The sequence below is a fragment of the Neopelma chrysocephalum genome, unplaced genomic scaffold (assembly GCF_003984885.1).
Source record: "Neopelma chrysocephalum unplaced genomic scaffold, ASM398488v2 Primary Assembly neopelma1_44, whole genome shotgun sequence".
Taxonomy (NCBI): Eukaryota; Metazoa; Chordata; class Aves; order Passeriformes; family Pipridae; genus Neopelma; species Neopelma chrysocephalum.
Window position 1 is genome coordinate 7,925,882 of NW_020897703.1, and position 15,548 is coordinate 7,941,429.

At 47.1% G+C, this 15,548-nt stretch overlaps 1 protein-coding gene and 1 long non-coding RNA gene across 2 annotated transcripts; one reads left to right on the plus strand and one right to left on the minus strand.

Annotated features, from left to right (window-relative positions):
• Positions 1–3,489: 3,489 nt before the first annotated feature.
• On the minus strand, positions 3,490–9,755 carry LOC113965231. Its single transcript, XR_003533479.1, has 3 exons — positions 9,656–9,755; positions 7,186–7,755; positions 3,490–6,176 (listed from the first exon to the last, which is right to left on the minus strand). It is a non-coding gene; the product is annotated as an uncharacterized LOC113965231 (long non-coding RNA).
• A 370-nt stretch (positions 9,756–10,125) lies between these two features.
• METTL21A (methyltransferase like 21A) lies at positions 10,126–13,133 on the plus strand. The gene is made up of 3 exons (XM_027678305.1): positions 10,126–10,376; positions 11,528–11,639; positions 12,654–13,133. The coding sequence occupies exons 1-3, from the start codon at positions 10,230–10,232 to the stop codon at positions 13,049–13,051; spliced, it is 657 nt and encodes a 218-aa protein (XP_027534106.1). The 5' UTR covers positions 10,126–10,229; the 3' UTR covers positions 13,052–13,133.
• The last annotated feature ends 2,415 nt before the right edge of the window (positions 13,134–15,548 follow it).

A 15,548-nucleotide genomic window follows, 5' to 3' on the forward strand; every position in this document is an offset into this window, starting at 1 on the left:
CGCTCCGCCAATGGGCGCGGGGATCGTCACGCGCCCGCCGCCGCCGCCGCGCCCCCCAGGCCCTGCCTCCCCCGCCTGCCCCACGCGCACCCGCACACGCAGCGCCGGCCGCGGCCCCGCCCTCGGCCCCGCCCCCTCCCGTCACCACCCGCTTGGCCTCTCCCCCTGCGGGGGGATCGCGCTGCCCGTACGGGCACGTGCTGAGGGAGCGGTGGGACAGGAACAGTGACAGTGACACACGCACGGGGCCGGGACAGCGCCGGGACAGCACGGGGAGCGACTGCGGACTGCAGGAACAGCAGTGATAACAGGAGTGCTCTGCCGGCGGCTACTTCGCGCTGCCCCCGCGCAGCAGTGGGGGGGCCGCGGGCAGCGTCGGCGCTGCCCCTGCGAGTCTTCCCCGCGCTCTGCGGGCTCCGCGTCGCCCCTCTTGAAGGGCTTGAGCGGTTCTGCCCCTCGCGCAGCGCAGCACAAGCGGTGCTCAGGGCTCACCATGTGCTGCTGTGCGCGTTACCTCCGGGCACCCGGGAAGGAGGCATTCCACATGGCTGCTGAGATTCCCAGAGACTGTATGGAGAGTCCTCAGAAGCCGCGTTTTTGCCTAGTGACTCTCAGCTACCTGAGAGCTTCTCAGAGGACTGGAATGTTCAAATACACTCCAGGGAAGATGGATTAGAGGGCGAGATACCCACAGAGGTCAGAGGCCCTGATAAACACAAAACGTGCATCGTTCTGCAATGCATCACCTCACTATCGCTACAAAAATTTAACTCTGGCCCCTGATAAGAAGAGTGGCTCTGCAGAAGACTTAAGAACACACAAAAGTATTACAAAACGCTGCTGTCACACTGGCAGGTATTCCAAAGATAGGCAGGCTCAGGGTTTTACTCCATTTTGTAGGACAAATCCTAATGTTGGCTCTTCCATGTGATCACAGACGCAGAATTTTCAGGCAAACCATGTCTAGTTTCTTTGAAGAGAGGAAGTCATAGATGCTGTGTTTCCAGAACCTGTGCCACTTAATCCCAGGCACAATAAAGGGACGAACCAAATTATTTATAGTCTTATATGAGGATTATTCCCTCAAACTGATGAATTACACCTTTTCACTTGGCAGCAAGTTCTCCGAACTGTGTTAGCTAAGCCTCTCTACATGCTACTGGCAGTTTGCAAAGCCCTGTTACTGCAGAGAAATCTGACCTCACTCTGGATTACAGGAGGGCCTTGGAAAATATTTGCTTTCAGCACTTTATGAACCACTTCAGCCCAATATCCTTCTACAGCCTCTGCACTTTGCTTGGAAAACTGTAGGATGGTGGGTCCTGTCCTGCTCCCAGTTCTGGGAAGGGCCAGGGGCTAACCATTGGGTGGAACAGGAGACTGACCTGAGTCAAGGAGGGAAAAAGGGGCTTCACACAAAATAGCCATTCACAAGTAGGTGTTTTCTTCCCACTGGCATTGCACCCACTGATTTTTGGTGAGGATGGTGGGGAAAGAGAAGAAGCTAGAGGGTTGGTGTGGTTTAGTGAAGTTAATTCCCAAGCAAGAATAAGAGCTGGCTTGCATCTGCACTATGTACTATGAAAACTCTGTAATTTACTCTTACACCAGAAGAGCAATACCCTCCCTTGTTTGCACCTGGCTGACTATTTTAAAGAGCAGCAGTGGCTGAGAAAGCTGCACTCCTGCTGCACTGCTGGGCCCCTTCCAGTGACTCAATGCCAGCAGAGGCGAGCTGCTCCATCCAGAGCAGTGGTGGGAGTCACAGGCAAACCTGCACATCTCAGCCAGACAGCTGCCATGCTGAGTGTCCATGCCTAAAACCAAGTCTGTCCTGTCCCTTGCAGCCATGCCAGCGAGTGCAGTGGGGCCGCCCAGATTCAGTGGAGGGAGGTTCAGCCACAGCAAGTGCCCGGTGGGATCCCAGCAGCAAGCTGGGGCCTCTGCTAACTCTCGGCTTTGAAGCAGCCTCAAGGGAGTCCTTTGCCTAAGCTGTGGTTTTAGGCAGTGGAAAATCCTTGTTGAAGAGTGAAGAAGTAAGCAAGAGTGGCTCACCAGGCAGCTGAGCAGCAGGGCCCAGCCATCGATGGCAACAGCCAAAACCCCACATACTTGTGCCGATAGATAAAAAGTGCTGGGAACTTGGAGGGGCTGGAGTTTGTGATGTGTCTCACTGCTGTTTGAGTGTGAAGGTTGTGGTTCCTCTGCCTCCCAGAGGCTGAAGTTTCCCATGGGTCTCATACTTGTTCTTGGTGTGTAATGCTGAAAAGGGGAAGAGATGAAGGTCGCTCTTGCCCTGTGCTAGCACTGTTGTGGAGTATCAGGATTTATACAAACATGCAGAGGGAGGAAAGAAATCAGTAGTCTGTTTCCCTGTGTAGCCTTATTCCTGTAGGTCTTAAGCAAGAGGAAGCTGACTTCAATCCCTGGAAATCACAGAAACAGCAAACTCTCCCACCTCTATGTCATTCCAGAAGAAGTTAAGCTTCCGCTTCCACATACCTCAGTACACCATTAAGGAGTACTTTTTCATATCTGTGCATGTTTTTCTTTAGATGCCTTAATGAGGAATATTCATTTCCCCCTTCATTTTGGCAAAGTAACTCTTAATATCTTAATACAGATCTGATTTATCAGGATAATATGGCAAAACCTGTTGCTGTGTGTATTGTCTGCAGAACTAGGCGATCCTGTTAATAGGTGTAGCCTAAGCAACACCCTGCAGAGATGAAACACATTCTCTTTTATTTATGCAGCTTGGCATTCTATTGACTTACTGCTACAGCAATATACTAAACACCATCTATCATGATTTATTACTGGTCCTGGTTCTCTTCCTATTTTCTGTCTCATCTTTCTACTGTTTTGCTTGATTTACCCCAGTGAATCATCGGACGGTTTCCATTATTAAAAAAATCAATTACTTTGATGTACAATGGGCAGCACGTACCTAGCTCCACATTTTACTTAAGTAGGCATTTTGGATGGTGGATCTTGGCAATAATGAATGCATGAGCTGAAAATAGCTTACTACGGACTGTTGGGATCCAAGCCCTTTTCATTCTGCTCCAGGAAGAAAGGTCTGTGCCATGGGGACCCTCAGTTACCACCCTTTCTCTCTGAGCAGGGCAGCCAGTGGGCAGCAACCCCCCCTCGCTCACAGGTGCTTTAATTTTCACAAAAGGGAAAGCAACTTTCCAAAATGTGGGAAGCAAATTCTAATTCAAGCCCTCTGGGGAAGTTGCTGTAATCTCCAGGAGAAATCTACACAGCCTTTAAGGAAGGCCAGGCAGGATCCTGGAACAAACCCTAACTCAGATTTCAATGACGGCCAAAGGAGTAGCAACCTATATTCCCAATATGCAGAGATTAAAAAGATTCATTCCTCATGTCTAATGAGGTCAGAGGACTAGCGAGGAACATGCCCTGCCAACTACTGAATGCAGCTTCTGAGCTATAAGCTTAACTATATGTATAATTATTTGCAGGATGCATAACAAATGAAGACTGCCATGCTTGACAAGACTAATATTAGTGCTACCAGCTGCGTTTTGGCTTGTGGGCTTAAAGGTAAAGTAATTCTGTCTCTTCACTTGGCCCATTTGCCCAGTACATGAGCCGCTGTCTGCATGCATTCAAAGGAACTCCACTTCTCAGACAAGTCTTCACATTTCCTGCAATGGTTACTTGTAGGCAGATTTATGCATGTTTTTATTTAACTCCCTCTCTGAAAGCTCAGTGCTTGCATTCACAACCACACAAGCCCGTAGCCCTTTGCCTCATCATGAAAAACCAGGCCTCCCTTCATTTGCGAGCAGCAGTATCCCTGAGAGGAGACGTCTGAAACCATAGTTACCAGCTTCTATCCGAATAACAGATCTTGAAAAATTCCCAACTCCAAAGCTATGTTCTTGTCCACACCAACTGCAACAAGATGAGAGTCTAAAATGCTTGAAATTAAATTGTAGGATTTTCCGGAAACCATCCAGCTTCACAGTAACCATCAGTCCCAGAAATGGAGAATGGCTCCTTGCACATGCTTGGTTGTGTTTCACAGGGCCAAGAATCTTAAATCCAGTAAACTCTGCTATTATCTTCACCCTGACTTAGTACTGCACATGCCTTTCCAAGGCCATGCGCCTCCTTGCCTGTCTGCAGGGTGATGACACCAGCTCTGGGATGTGTTTTATCAATTTCTCCCTTCTTAGAAAGTGTCCCAGATGTGGGAGAAGGAGTGCTTTCTGATCCGACTTGGATAACTTGGAGAAGAGCCAGGCCTTTGTCTTTTCCTGGAAATGTAGCTGCAGGAAGAATGATTCACCAGGTTGAACCTGCATAACCAACTGAAAACAAAAGCTCAGACTTCTGTGTCTTACTGTTGCAAATAATGGGGGGAAAAATAGGCATCCTGTTTTGAAAACCACTACCAGCTGACAGGACAAAAATGTTGCACGTGTGATTGTCTCCTGAAGCTGACAAGTAATATAAGACTACAGCCATTTAAATGAAAAAGCCCAGAGCAAAACTGTAGTTAGGGAAATAGAATATTCCAATGTTTGGGGGAAAAACAGTAACCAGGGAGGTTGTTCAGAACACACAAGGTGGATTTTTAGTAGCCCTAAATTTTCACACTTTTAAAGCTCCTGGCTAGCACTGAATATATGCAAACCAGGGCTGGGAGCCTGTGTTTCATAGTGTAAGGACAGACTGCAGTGCTGCTGTCATTGATTAAATCCGTCCTTTTGCCTCTGCCGCAATCTAAGATGTCATTGCAGGCATTGCAGAGGCTGCTTGGCTGGCATGAGAGCATCTGGATCACTGCAGGGATACCAACAGCACCAGCATGTGGGAGTTAAATTTTCTCTACCTTAGCTTCTCTTTTCTGCTCCTGCCTTCGTTTTGTCTTAAGGTAAAATAAACAGTTATCAAAGGCTAAAGTAGAGTTCATGGAGACTTAGTGCCTGGGAAGAGAATTTGAGATGTGCTGGGACCGAGAAGGACGGAGGCCTGCAAAGCTGTACTTTGTGCGCTGTTGGGCAGAGGGCTGGCAGAACCATTTTGATGTATCGAGCATTAGAAATACCTGTTACTGCAGGTCATGGATTCAAATTTCCTTCGAGGAAAAGGAAAATGCTTGTCATTATTTTAACAAAAACATTAACATGAATGGTGACTTTATTCAGAAAAGTCCAACTGTGCATGTTTAAGCCCTGCAGCAAGTTTGTTTAGGGTAAACTTCTGCACATTTAATTCCAACCCTGGGCCACCAAAGGCTGGAAAGCAGCGCTGAGGGGCCCTTCCTGTTAGCTTTAAGGTACCTGGAATTGCTTAGAGTCAACTCTTCCATCTTCTCCATTGTCTGAAGGATTTTCTAAGAACTTGAGACAAGAAACACTGACAATACCATTACAAATAACACTAACACTCCCCACCCCATCTTTCATAAACTTGGAATCTTCCTACTTTTAAAAGGGTAACCTCTGCACTGAGGCAGATGTCTTTGCATCTATATAAATGCTATAGCTGATGTCTGCCTGTCCATATAATTGTTTTAAATTAGTTGCTGTTAACTAGTCCTAAATTAATACAGTGCATTACTTGCACTGTAATTTCCTCCCCAGTTACATAACACTGCACCTATACAACACATCATAAATTTGGCCACCTAATGTTAAGCCTCTAGATCCATACTCAGACCCATAAAAGGGAGGGGTTGCAGCATTTTTCCAGTATCCCACTCACCAGACGCATGTTACTCTGGCCTACAACCATCAGCCAGCTGAGATGGGTACAGAAGCTGCTGGGAAAGGAGGGCAATCACAGCCCCGCCTAGCTGCTTCCCTACCACAGCCCTGTGCTCACGGGAGCAGTGCTGCAGCAGCCCTTCCAGGTGTGCATCCATGTCTGCTGGAGCAGCCCTTCCCTGCGTGCACCCGTGTCTGCTCACGGGTCAGCCTTGCTCCGGTGGATTATGAACTCTTCTGTCACAAGACCCAACATATGGCATCTCAAGGCCTGGAAGTCCAGCAGCTGGAGATGTCGGTAAAGGCTGTAGGTCTGTGAACATCTGAAAGTGCAGTGATAAGTGGAGGAGGTTTCCAGCAAATGAAGTGCAGCTGAGAATGCAGTGGTTGCTCATGAAGAACAGTTTACTCATTTTGCTTTTTGTGCCTTAACTAAAACTACAGAATAATGTCAGTTTTCAGACCTGCAAGGCCTTTGAGAGCTCAGTCAAATAATTCCACTAAAAGCTAAGTGATCTTTCTGTAAGAAGACATTTCAATAAATGTGATGATTATATACGACACTTTATCAAGATGCAAGGTTGAAGAAGTGAATGTAATGTTACTGATGGGAATAATTCCCTCTTCAGAGGTTGCAGAAACTTCCTGTATTTCAGCTCAAGCACTTATGAAATTATACATCTTCATACTTTTGATCATTACTTCCATTGTTTAATGTAACTCGGTGTGTAACGGAGATGACACGCTAAACCAAATCATACATTTATTTCAATATTTAACATTTTTTGCAAGGATCTTGCTGAAGCAGCAAGTTGCAAGGTCTACTGATAACCTATCAATTTCTGCAGAAACTTAAATTTTTATTTTTAATTCACCCCATTGGTTTCAAAGATGATCCAAATCAGTTCAAGATGAGGCTGTCTTTATTCTGCAACTGCAAGCTGTCATCAGCCAAATTAATCTCTGCTTATTCCCCTTGTTTTTAAGAGTAAGTTATTCACCACCCCATCTATCTCATGGGTGTGGAGAATCTGGAAGCTACTGGTGAAGACGAAAATGTAAAAACTGTTAAATCATTTCAGTGCTAGTCATTTGAATGGCCACTTAATGGTGATACTTAGGGAGAAAGACCTCTTTCTTTTCTGGGTTTTCCTCCAAGCTTTGTGTTAGCTCTTGTTCATTTGGTTGATGAAAGCTTTTAGCAAAACAGATATTTGTACAAACTTTACTTCAAAGAAAATTTTTATATCTGAGTGGAATGACAACCAGAAGCAGCTGCTATTTATTTAGGGAGGAAAGGATTAAATGTATATGACCAGAAGTTTCCACACAAATGTGGAACAGAACCATTTGGAATAAGGCGTTGCTGTTAGAGGGTTATCAACAACACAGGTTTCTAGATAGAGTTTAAAAAAATCTCCCAGATTGTTTCTATTTATACCTGCGTTTGCCTTGGTAACCGGAGACTGCATGAGGGATGCAGTATTTTCCCACCATGGATGTCTCCAAAATCCATGCGCAGCCATGCGCTACATCCAGCGTCTGCAGAACTGTGACAAGAACTGTCACATTCATTTCTAAGAGAGGATTTTACATTTTAAGCAGCAAAGAAAAGATTTCAGAAATGGAGTTGTATTAGTAAAGATTCAAAATAATTTGTACTCATTTCTATCTTATCTACTTGATTCTTTGATCTTCTAAGTATTACAAGGACCATTGCTCTTAAACACTTTGTCTTAATTACCCTGGGCAGCTTACTCGAATCCGAGGTGGCAGGATTTACTTATAGTTGGCTACATTATGCCTGCTCTATCAAGTAGTTGCATTAGGTAAGAATGGACTTGAATCAGTGTTTCTTTAAACTTTAACTCATTCTTGCTTACCTTAAAATCAGCTGTTTCCTACTTTGCAAGATTATGTGCAGCTTAGGTATCCTTACAGCCCCCTGCAGTGCTTAAAAGCTGAACCAGGCTATGCTCTCGCAATTTTACTGTTGTGCTGAGCTTTAGCCCTGCTGGGAGAAAAAGAATTTCAGTTCTAGGCATCTGTTTTAGCCATAATTCTGTGTTGTTGAGTTTTTCTTATCCTTCTATTGTCAGGAAAGGTAGAAGAAACCAAGTGTCTTCTCTGCCACTGTAATACCCAGCTACTGCATCTTCTTAGAAAATGGATATGGAAAAGGGAAGAGCAGGTAAATGTAGGCTTAGAATGAATATGGGGAATCGGGGCCCAGACTGAAATTCTAGTGGACTTGGTTCTCTTTTAAAGCTTCACTATCCAGTTATGATCTGGAAAGTAATTTCTGATCTCCAGTCTAAGGTTCGTGGAAGTCAGTGCCAAAGCAACTTTATCAGGGAAGAAGGGGAAATACTTCTGGAAGCAGGGCAGGATCAGTAGAGAACCTGCTGGGCTCCAAAGACATTCAGGGATATCCTAACAAACCCACATTATTGGGATAAAAGCACTTGCTGCGTTGTCATCTTTGGGAACAAATGTATAAATTTTCACATACAGCATTTTTTTCACTCCAGTTGCTCTTCAGCCAGACCCTTGGTCTTATGACTGCAGGGGAAGAAAACTGATCTGGAGGCAGAAAGGAGGCAGTCGGGAGCACTGGAGCCCTGTCACACTCCACATTTTGGTTGGAGATCCCAGGGCTGACGTGGTTCTGGAGGTAGAGGCCAAAGCTTTGTGCCATTTGGGAGTTTTCCTCTATTTGCCTGATGGTGTAGTTTAGGCACAGTGTGACTCAAAAACTCATTCAAACAGAGTGCTCGTTTCAAGTGTAAGCACTCTCATTGCTTTTCCCACACTGTCTATATAAATAATTAAAAAAATAATCGAGATAATAGCACAAGCAATTTCAAACTCAAAAGCAGTAGTGGCAAGGGACCAGTACTTTAGGACATAAAACCACAGTAAGCTGAATCATCACACCCGTTCTGGCATGTTTATGAGGAGAAGTCTGAGTTGCCATAATTCAAGTATGAACTGGTTTGGGGCAAGTGAAATTTTGGTTTCCATTCTCCTACAGTAGCAGAACCCTAAAGACAAGCTTTATTTCCTGTTACCCCTGTGCAGCCTGTAATGATTCTCGACGAAGATTTTCACGAATCCTGACCCACTCTGTTGAAATTGCCAGTTTTTAGAGGTAATCACATTTGCTTTTGTCTGCCAGTCAGATTTGCTGCTCCCTGTGGGAAAGAGGGGGATGTTTTCTGGAGCTTGTTAGGCTCCCCAGCTTCGAAGGGCTGGCCTTGCTCCATCAGTGGTGTCACTGGGATATACCACGGTGCCACAGAGCCTCTGGAGATGGGTGCAGAGAAGGTGTGCTGCTCCCCTGCCCTGCTCCCAGGGTCTGAGGAGCACAGCTAGAGGCACTGAGTCTTTCTGTGGAGTACCTGCAGCACTGCCTCTGGGCAGCCAGAGCGCAAGGGCTGCCAGGACACTTCCCTGGCTCTCCCATGGCCTTTAGCAGTCTTTGGAGCTAGTTCAAGTAACAAAGGAGAGGAGCACTGTGTTGTTTTGCCAAACAAGAGATTAAATGGAGCCAAAGGTGAAGAGAAGCCCACGCACAAACAGCGCCACAGGAGCATTACCACCTCACCGCCAGCCCAGAGCAGCTTTGCCTCTGCTGCCTTGGTCATTGCTCCACTGAGATGCAGAAGAACTGCTCTGTTTTTGCCATGGTTACCCAGTCCCAGGGACCGCTTCCAGGCTGGTGATGAGCACTTGCAGAGATAATGCTCTCCGTGCCAGCAATGGAGGACGAGGCCGGTGGGCTGGACAAACGCCTTGCTTTGCACTGCCTTCCAAAGACTCCCGAAACAAAAGCCAGAGGCTGGCACCCCAGGGAGGCTGCGGGGACACTGGCAATGTCCTACAGGGCGTGGGATCTTTTCCCGCCGTACCTAGTGGCGTGGCAGTAGGTCCGCGGGAGCCCCTCCGGGCCCAGCCTCCCGCAGGAGGCACCGCGCGGCTTCTCCCCAGCGCCAGGCACGGGCACAGCCCTTCCCAGCGCTCCGCGCTCGCAGCCCCGCACCACCCCCGGGTCGCCTTCCGTCCTGTCCCCCGGCCCGCTCCCGTCGCGGCTGAGGGGCAGGAGTGCTCCGGAGACCCTCCTGCCCAGCCCAGCCCAGCCCAGCGCAGCCCGCTGTGCCCGGGGTGTGATCGCCCCCCGGCTCGGCCGCTCGGCGCCGCCGTTCCCGTCCGGGCGGTGCGGGGAGGCCGCGCCCGCCCCGGGCTGCGGCGCTGGGGGCCGGGCCGGGCGCTCTGCGGCAGCGCCGGGGCTGCGGCGCGGGAGGAGCGGGTCGGGCCCAGGCGAGGGGCCGGGGCCGGGCCCAGGCGAGGGGCCGGGGCTCTGCCGGTGGCGGTCCCGGGCCTCCCCCTGCCTGCGGCTCGGGGAGCGCGGGGCTCGGGCAGGGCCCGGCCGGCGGCCGAGGCCGCGGCCAGCCGGGGCCTGGGGCTGCAGTCGCCGGCGGCGGGATGGCCCTGGTGCCCTACGAGGAGGGAGCCGGCTGGGGAGCGCGGCAGCTGCACAGCCCTTCGGCCACCTTCCACTTCGCCAGCCGCACCATCCGCCTGCAGCAAGACTGGCGGCGGCTGGGGGTGGCGGCCGTGGTCTGGGACGCGGTAGGTGTTCGCGCCGAGCGGAGCTTTTCTGCGCTCCGTGGCTGCCTGTGGCGCTTGCCGAACTTTCAGGATCACCTTATAAAATTATTTAACGTTAAAATGTAAAGGGAAGGGTTTTTTTCCTTTTTCTTTTATCTTTTATTTTCTTTTTTTTTTTTAATTCCCCCGGAAAGAAAATATTAAACTCTGCTTTACCTTTCCCCCCCCCCATCATAAGAGATCCTGAAGGACTTCAAGAGAAATAGGCCACCTAAGTCTTGCACGGCCAGTGCCAAATACAGCGAATATCCCAGATAACTCACAGAATCTCACCCATTTCTTAACAGTGGCTAGTGATGTTTGCTTGGCACCCTTCAGAGCACAGCATGGATCCCGCTGCTTGTAGCCTCCAGGACTGCTGATAGACTTTATCTTGGGGATAGGAACAGTCCAAAACAGAGGGGTTTGTGGCAGGCCCAAAGCTGCAGGGCAGTCGCTCACAGCACCGCTGTAGAAATCCAAGGGCTTCCCATCAGCCAGGTCTCAGGTCCACACACAAATTGGTCTTTTACCTCTAGTTTAAAAGAACAAGCACAGCAGTTTTAGCAAACTCCTCAAATGAATTGGTGTTGGTCTTTCCGGACATCAGCTTTGACAGAACTTGCTCTGGAGAGAGCTCCTTGTCAAGATTGATATAAAATACAACACATTAGATACAACCAGATAGAAGAGTTATTTCTTTACATTCCCTATTGTCCTTCCTGATGGCATGCCAGTGTTGTGCAGAAACCTTTTGAAATACCATGTAAGAGATTATGAAACCTTATTCTTGTCTTTTGCAATACTGTGTTCATTCACTAGTGTTTGACACCACCTCAGCTTTTCCTTTCCAAATGCAACTCCTTCTACCTCCTGTTGTGTTTGGGGATTCATGAAGCACTTACCACTTACCTCTATGGTTCTTTTTTCTTTTTGCCAGCAAGAGCCTTCTGTAAAGCTCATAAAAAGACCACATGTGCACACAGGAGGCAGAGAAGGGCTGAACGAAGTCTTGCTGCAGACCTGAAGTGCCTGACTCTTCCCATAACCTTCTCTTGGGTTAAGCCAGAAACCCTGTATTTGGTATGACTGAAATGAGCCCTGTGCTAAATTGTCTTTGTCTCTTGGCTTAGGCTGTTGTCCTGTGTGCTTATCTGGAGATGGAAGGCATTGATCTCAGGGATCGGTCTGTGATTGAGCTGGGAGCTGGGACTGGATTGTTGGGAATAGTGGCCACGTTATTAGGTAAGGGCTTTTTTGTTTGCTCATTTAAAACACTTTACAACTGTAGTAAAACTAGTGCTTTTACATCTGGTATAGTGTGAGCACCAAAGCTGCATATATGAACTATGATGGTTCCTCTCTGAGTCATCTTCCTTTCTCGTTAGACTTGAGAGCCTGCCGTGATATTTGTTGTAGTGATGGTGCCACTGCAGTTTACTTTATGGCGGGACCCTGTTAAGGCTGACGCCTGTTACCATGGCAGGCAGCTCAGCAGCAGTCAGCTCTGCAGCTATTCTCCCCCGGGGAACAAGTGCTGAGCTTCCCGTCTTCCACATGTCCTCCTATGTAGATAAAGCTACAGACAGAAACGGCTCTGAGCTTGCGTAAGCTGTGTTAGCCTGTCTTGCAGACAGGCAAGCCAAGATCTGGAGAAATGAAGTGATTTGCTGGTGATCTGTCTGTGGCTGAAGCAGGGACTGAGTATTATGTTAAATTTGTGCTACCTGTCCCAGGTTAACTTTGTAATTCAAAACTCTAGTGGCTGTGCAAGGTGCCTATTGAAATAATAGAAACAGAGCCTTTGACAAAATACAGTCATGCCATGCAAAATCACACAGGCATAACTTTGTCTGACCTATGTAAGAGGCTCTCTAGCTGCCTGTCTCCTACTGAAAAATACGGGATTGAAGCAGGTTAATGGTAACAACCCCTCTAATTCATTCTTTTGTTGCCTATGGAAAGACAGAAGGTAACTCCGTGACTTTCATGCACTAAGAAAAAGCACCAGAAAACACTTCCTGTTCCCTACCCAACTTAATCTTCACTATATATTCTTAAGTGACTGATGAAGGCTAGGATGTATGTAGATAGTGGGGGGTTTGCTTGTTTTGTTCTTTTGTTTGTTTGTTTTTAATCAGGCAGTTCAGGGGAATTGTTAATGTTTAACAAGGAGCCTGCTCGACTTAAAGCATTGTATTCCGCATGCTGTATTTATGGACTCTGACTGTTTGAGCCATGTACTCCTGTACTGCTTAGGTGCTCGTGTTACTATGACAGACAGGGAGGCAGCACTGGAATTCCTGGAGTCAAACGTACAGGCTAATTTACCCTCTGAACTACGTCCAAGAGCTGTGGTGAAGGAGCTGACTTGGGGAAAAGACCTGGATAACTTCCCTCCAGGAGCATTTGACTTCGTCCTGGGTGCAGACATCGTTTATCTGGAAGAAACTTTTGCAGAGCTGCTTCAGACACTGGAACACCTGTGCTCAGAGCAAACTGTGATTCTTCTTGCCTGTCGTATCCGCTATGAACGGGATCACAAGTTCTTGAAGATGCTGAGAGACCGGTTCTCCGTATATGAGGTCCACTATGATTCCAGTAAGGATGTTCATATCTACAAAGCACAGAGGAGTAGTCGCAAGGATGACTTTTGACTCTGTGCTTTGTTAATAAACCACTGCTGCTGTTCACTTCTCCCCTTTGTTTCTACTCAATACCCTCATTCCTAAGCATAAAGTTGCAGTTGTGTTATTTCACTGGCTTCTTGTTCTGATGGTCTTGTCTGATAACTTGGTCTGACACAGCAAGGACTGCACTTCTGTTCTGCATATTGAACCTCTGCTTCATTTTGGAATACAGTTGTGTAGGGTCTTCCACTGACTTTTTATCAAATGTAATTTTTGAAACTGATTTAAGCTGCAGAAATCTCCAGGCATCAAAATTATTATCAAAAGGTCTGTTGTTTAAAATCAAACCACACTTAGTTCCTGTGGGAAACATATATGTTAGAGTGTGGTTTTTTCCTCTTATCACTTCCTTAAGTCTGAAAAGTAAAAGTGGATGAAATAGAAGCTAATCCTCCAGCTCTAAATGCTTTAACTCTTCAGGCCTTTGCGTCTTAAAAGCGGTGGTAAAAGAAGCCACTTAAAGGGCAAAAAGAAACAAAAGCAGGTGCTATAAAGTTGTTCTATTGCTGTCACTGCTGAATTGAAGAATAGGGAAACAAAGAACAAGATCTGGAGGCTGGAAATCAATTGCCAAGTAAGCCAACTTAGAAATCAGTGGTATTTTTACCTGACTTGCAGATGTGGGGGCTACGCCTGCAGTACCAAAGCAGTTGTGGTTCACGGGTTGTCCTTAGCAAGTCTCTCCCGCACAGATAAAGGCTCCTTGGAGGAGATACACATGCACGTGAAAGTGAAACAAGGAGATTCAAACTGTTCTTTAAATATCAAATCAGTCCTTGACTCTCAAAGTACTGCTAAATAATCTTCTACTTTCTGCATTCGTTTGTGCTCCCTCTGTCTCTGAGAGCTGTTATTTAGAAGAGGAGGGTGCTGCTGTAAAGTCTTTGTAGCAGGGGAAATAGTTATTCTTGTATTACTTGGGACCTTGGGGCAGTGTCTAGATTTCAGTGTGCTTTCAGTTCACAGTGGTTGTTAGATGTTGTTCTAAGTAACTGATTTCATACCTTGAGCTTGTAAAACGTGTTTGTGTGTTTATGCCACAAGATTCTATGCGAAAATGCTGCAGCCTGTAATCCTGCTTGCACCAGCAGCAGACTTCCTTCTCTTTCTAGTGGTAGAAGAATGAAATGGATGAAAACAATGGGCTAACAGAAGACAGCTATACTTCCAAATGCAGGAATTGCTTTACTACTTTTTTTTTTCTGGTGGATGTGGAACTTCTTTTGCTTTAAACTTAAACTCACAAAACCTCAGATCAGGTTCAGGCTTTAAGCATATGCTTGTCTTTGGCACTGGCAACAGCAAACACCAGCAGCTGCTTTCGGCTACAGACATTTTGGAGCTTTTTATCACTTCTGCTTCCATCATACTTCCTAACTGCAAAAGATGCAGAGGGTCAGTGGTCCAGAGGTGCTGTAATCTGTAAATGACACATCTGTCATCACAGCTGTGATGAACGAGGCCCGAAGGTTTGTGCCTCATCCCTGGCACATCTCTGGCATGTTTTCAGCGAAGTTCCTTGCTGGGCTCTGGACTTGGCCTCAGAGTTGCTGCTCTGAAACACAACAGTATCCTCAGAAGCCACATGGTGTCACTAAAACAGTACTTACACAGCTGGCTGGGAATTTGCAGCCTGAAACTAGAGTTGAAGTCTGAGGGAAGGGAGACAGCACCCCTAACTGAAAACAGAACATGATATGAGCTTTAATGTGCCAGGCGTGGCTTTTTCTGTCCTATGAGCTGGGTGAGCAATGGTTGAAAAGAATTATGAGCTCTCCCCATATGAGCTCTCCCTCTCTCTGGCTCTAGTTTTTGGAGTGTGGCTCTAAATTCTTGTCACTCCTCTTTCTTTTCCTCCCCACTGGTGTTTCCTTGTCTCCAAGCTCGTCTCTGATTAGGCATTAGGCTTGTCTGCACAGTAGGCTCCCCCTGGGCTGGAGCTGCCAGAAAGCAGTGTGCTGGTGTTTGGGCTTGTGAGTGCCCAGGACTTGGTCCGTGGGGAATGTGGCAGTGGTTGGCCCTCACAAGAGGTTGCAGCTTGCAGTAGTGACAGCTGTAACAGGTTGTCCTGTTGCCACAGTAGGGACATGCTAAAAAGACTGATTAAATAGCACAGAATAAAGCCTAGTGCAGCAACCTACATGCTTTTAAGAAGGGGGCTTTGCCCTAGGCCTTTCTTTGACAATAGGATTAGTTTTGTACTTTTAAAACAAATCAGTTTAATTCCATCTCTTTCTGATTGTTCAGTTAAGCTTTCAGTGTCAGATTTCCTGTTGCTCCCGTGGCTCCTCTTACCCACAAGCCTTCTTGCCAGAGCAGGCATATAGAGACCAAGCTTGGCTTCTTTTGCTGTGCTGTTGTTACACAGTCTCTGTATGCAAACCCAAGGGAGTATGTTTGAAGGCTGAAGCGATGCTACTGCCCATAAATGAACACTTGGGGAGAAAAGCATGAGATGACACTG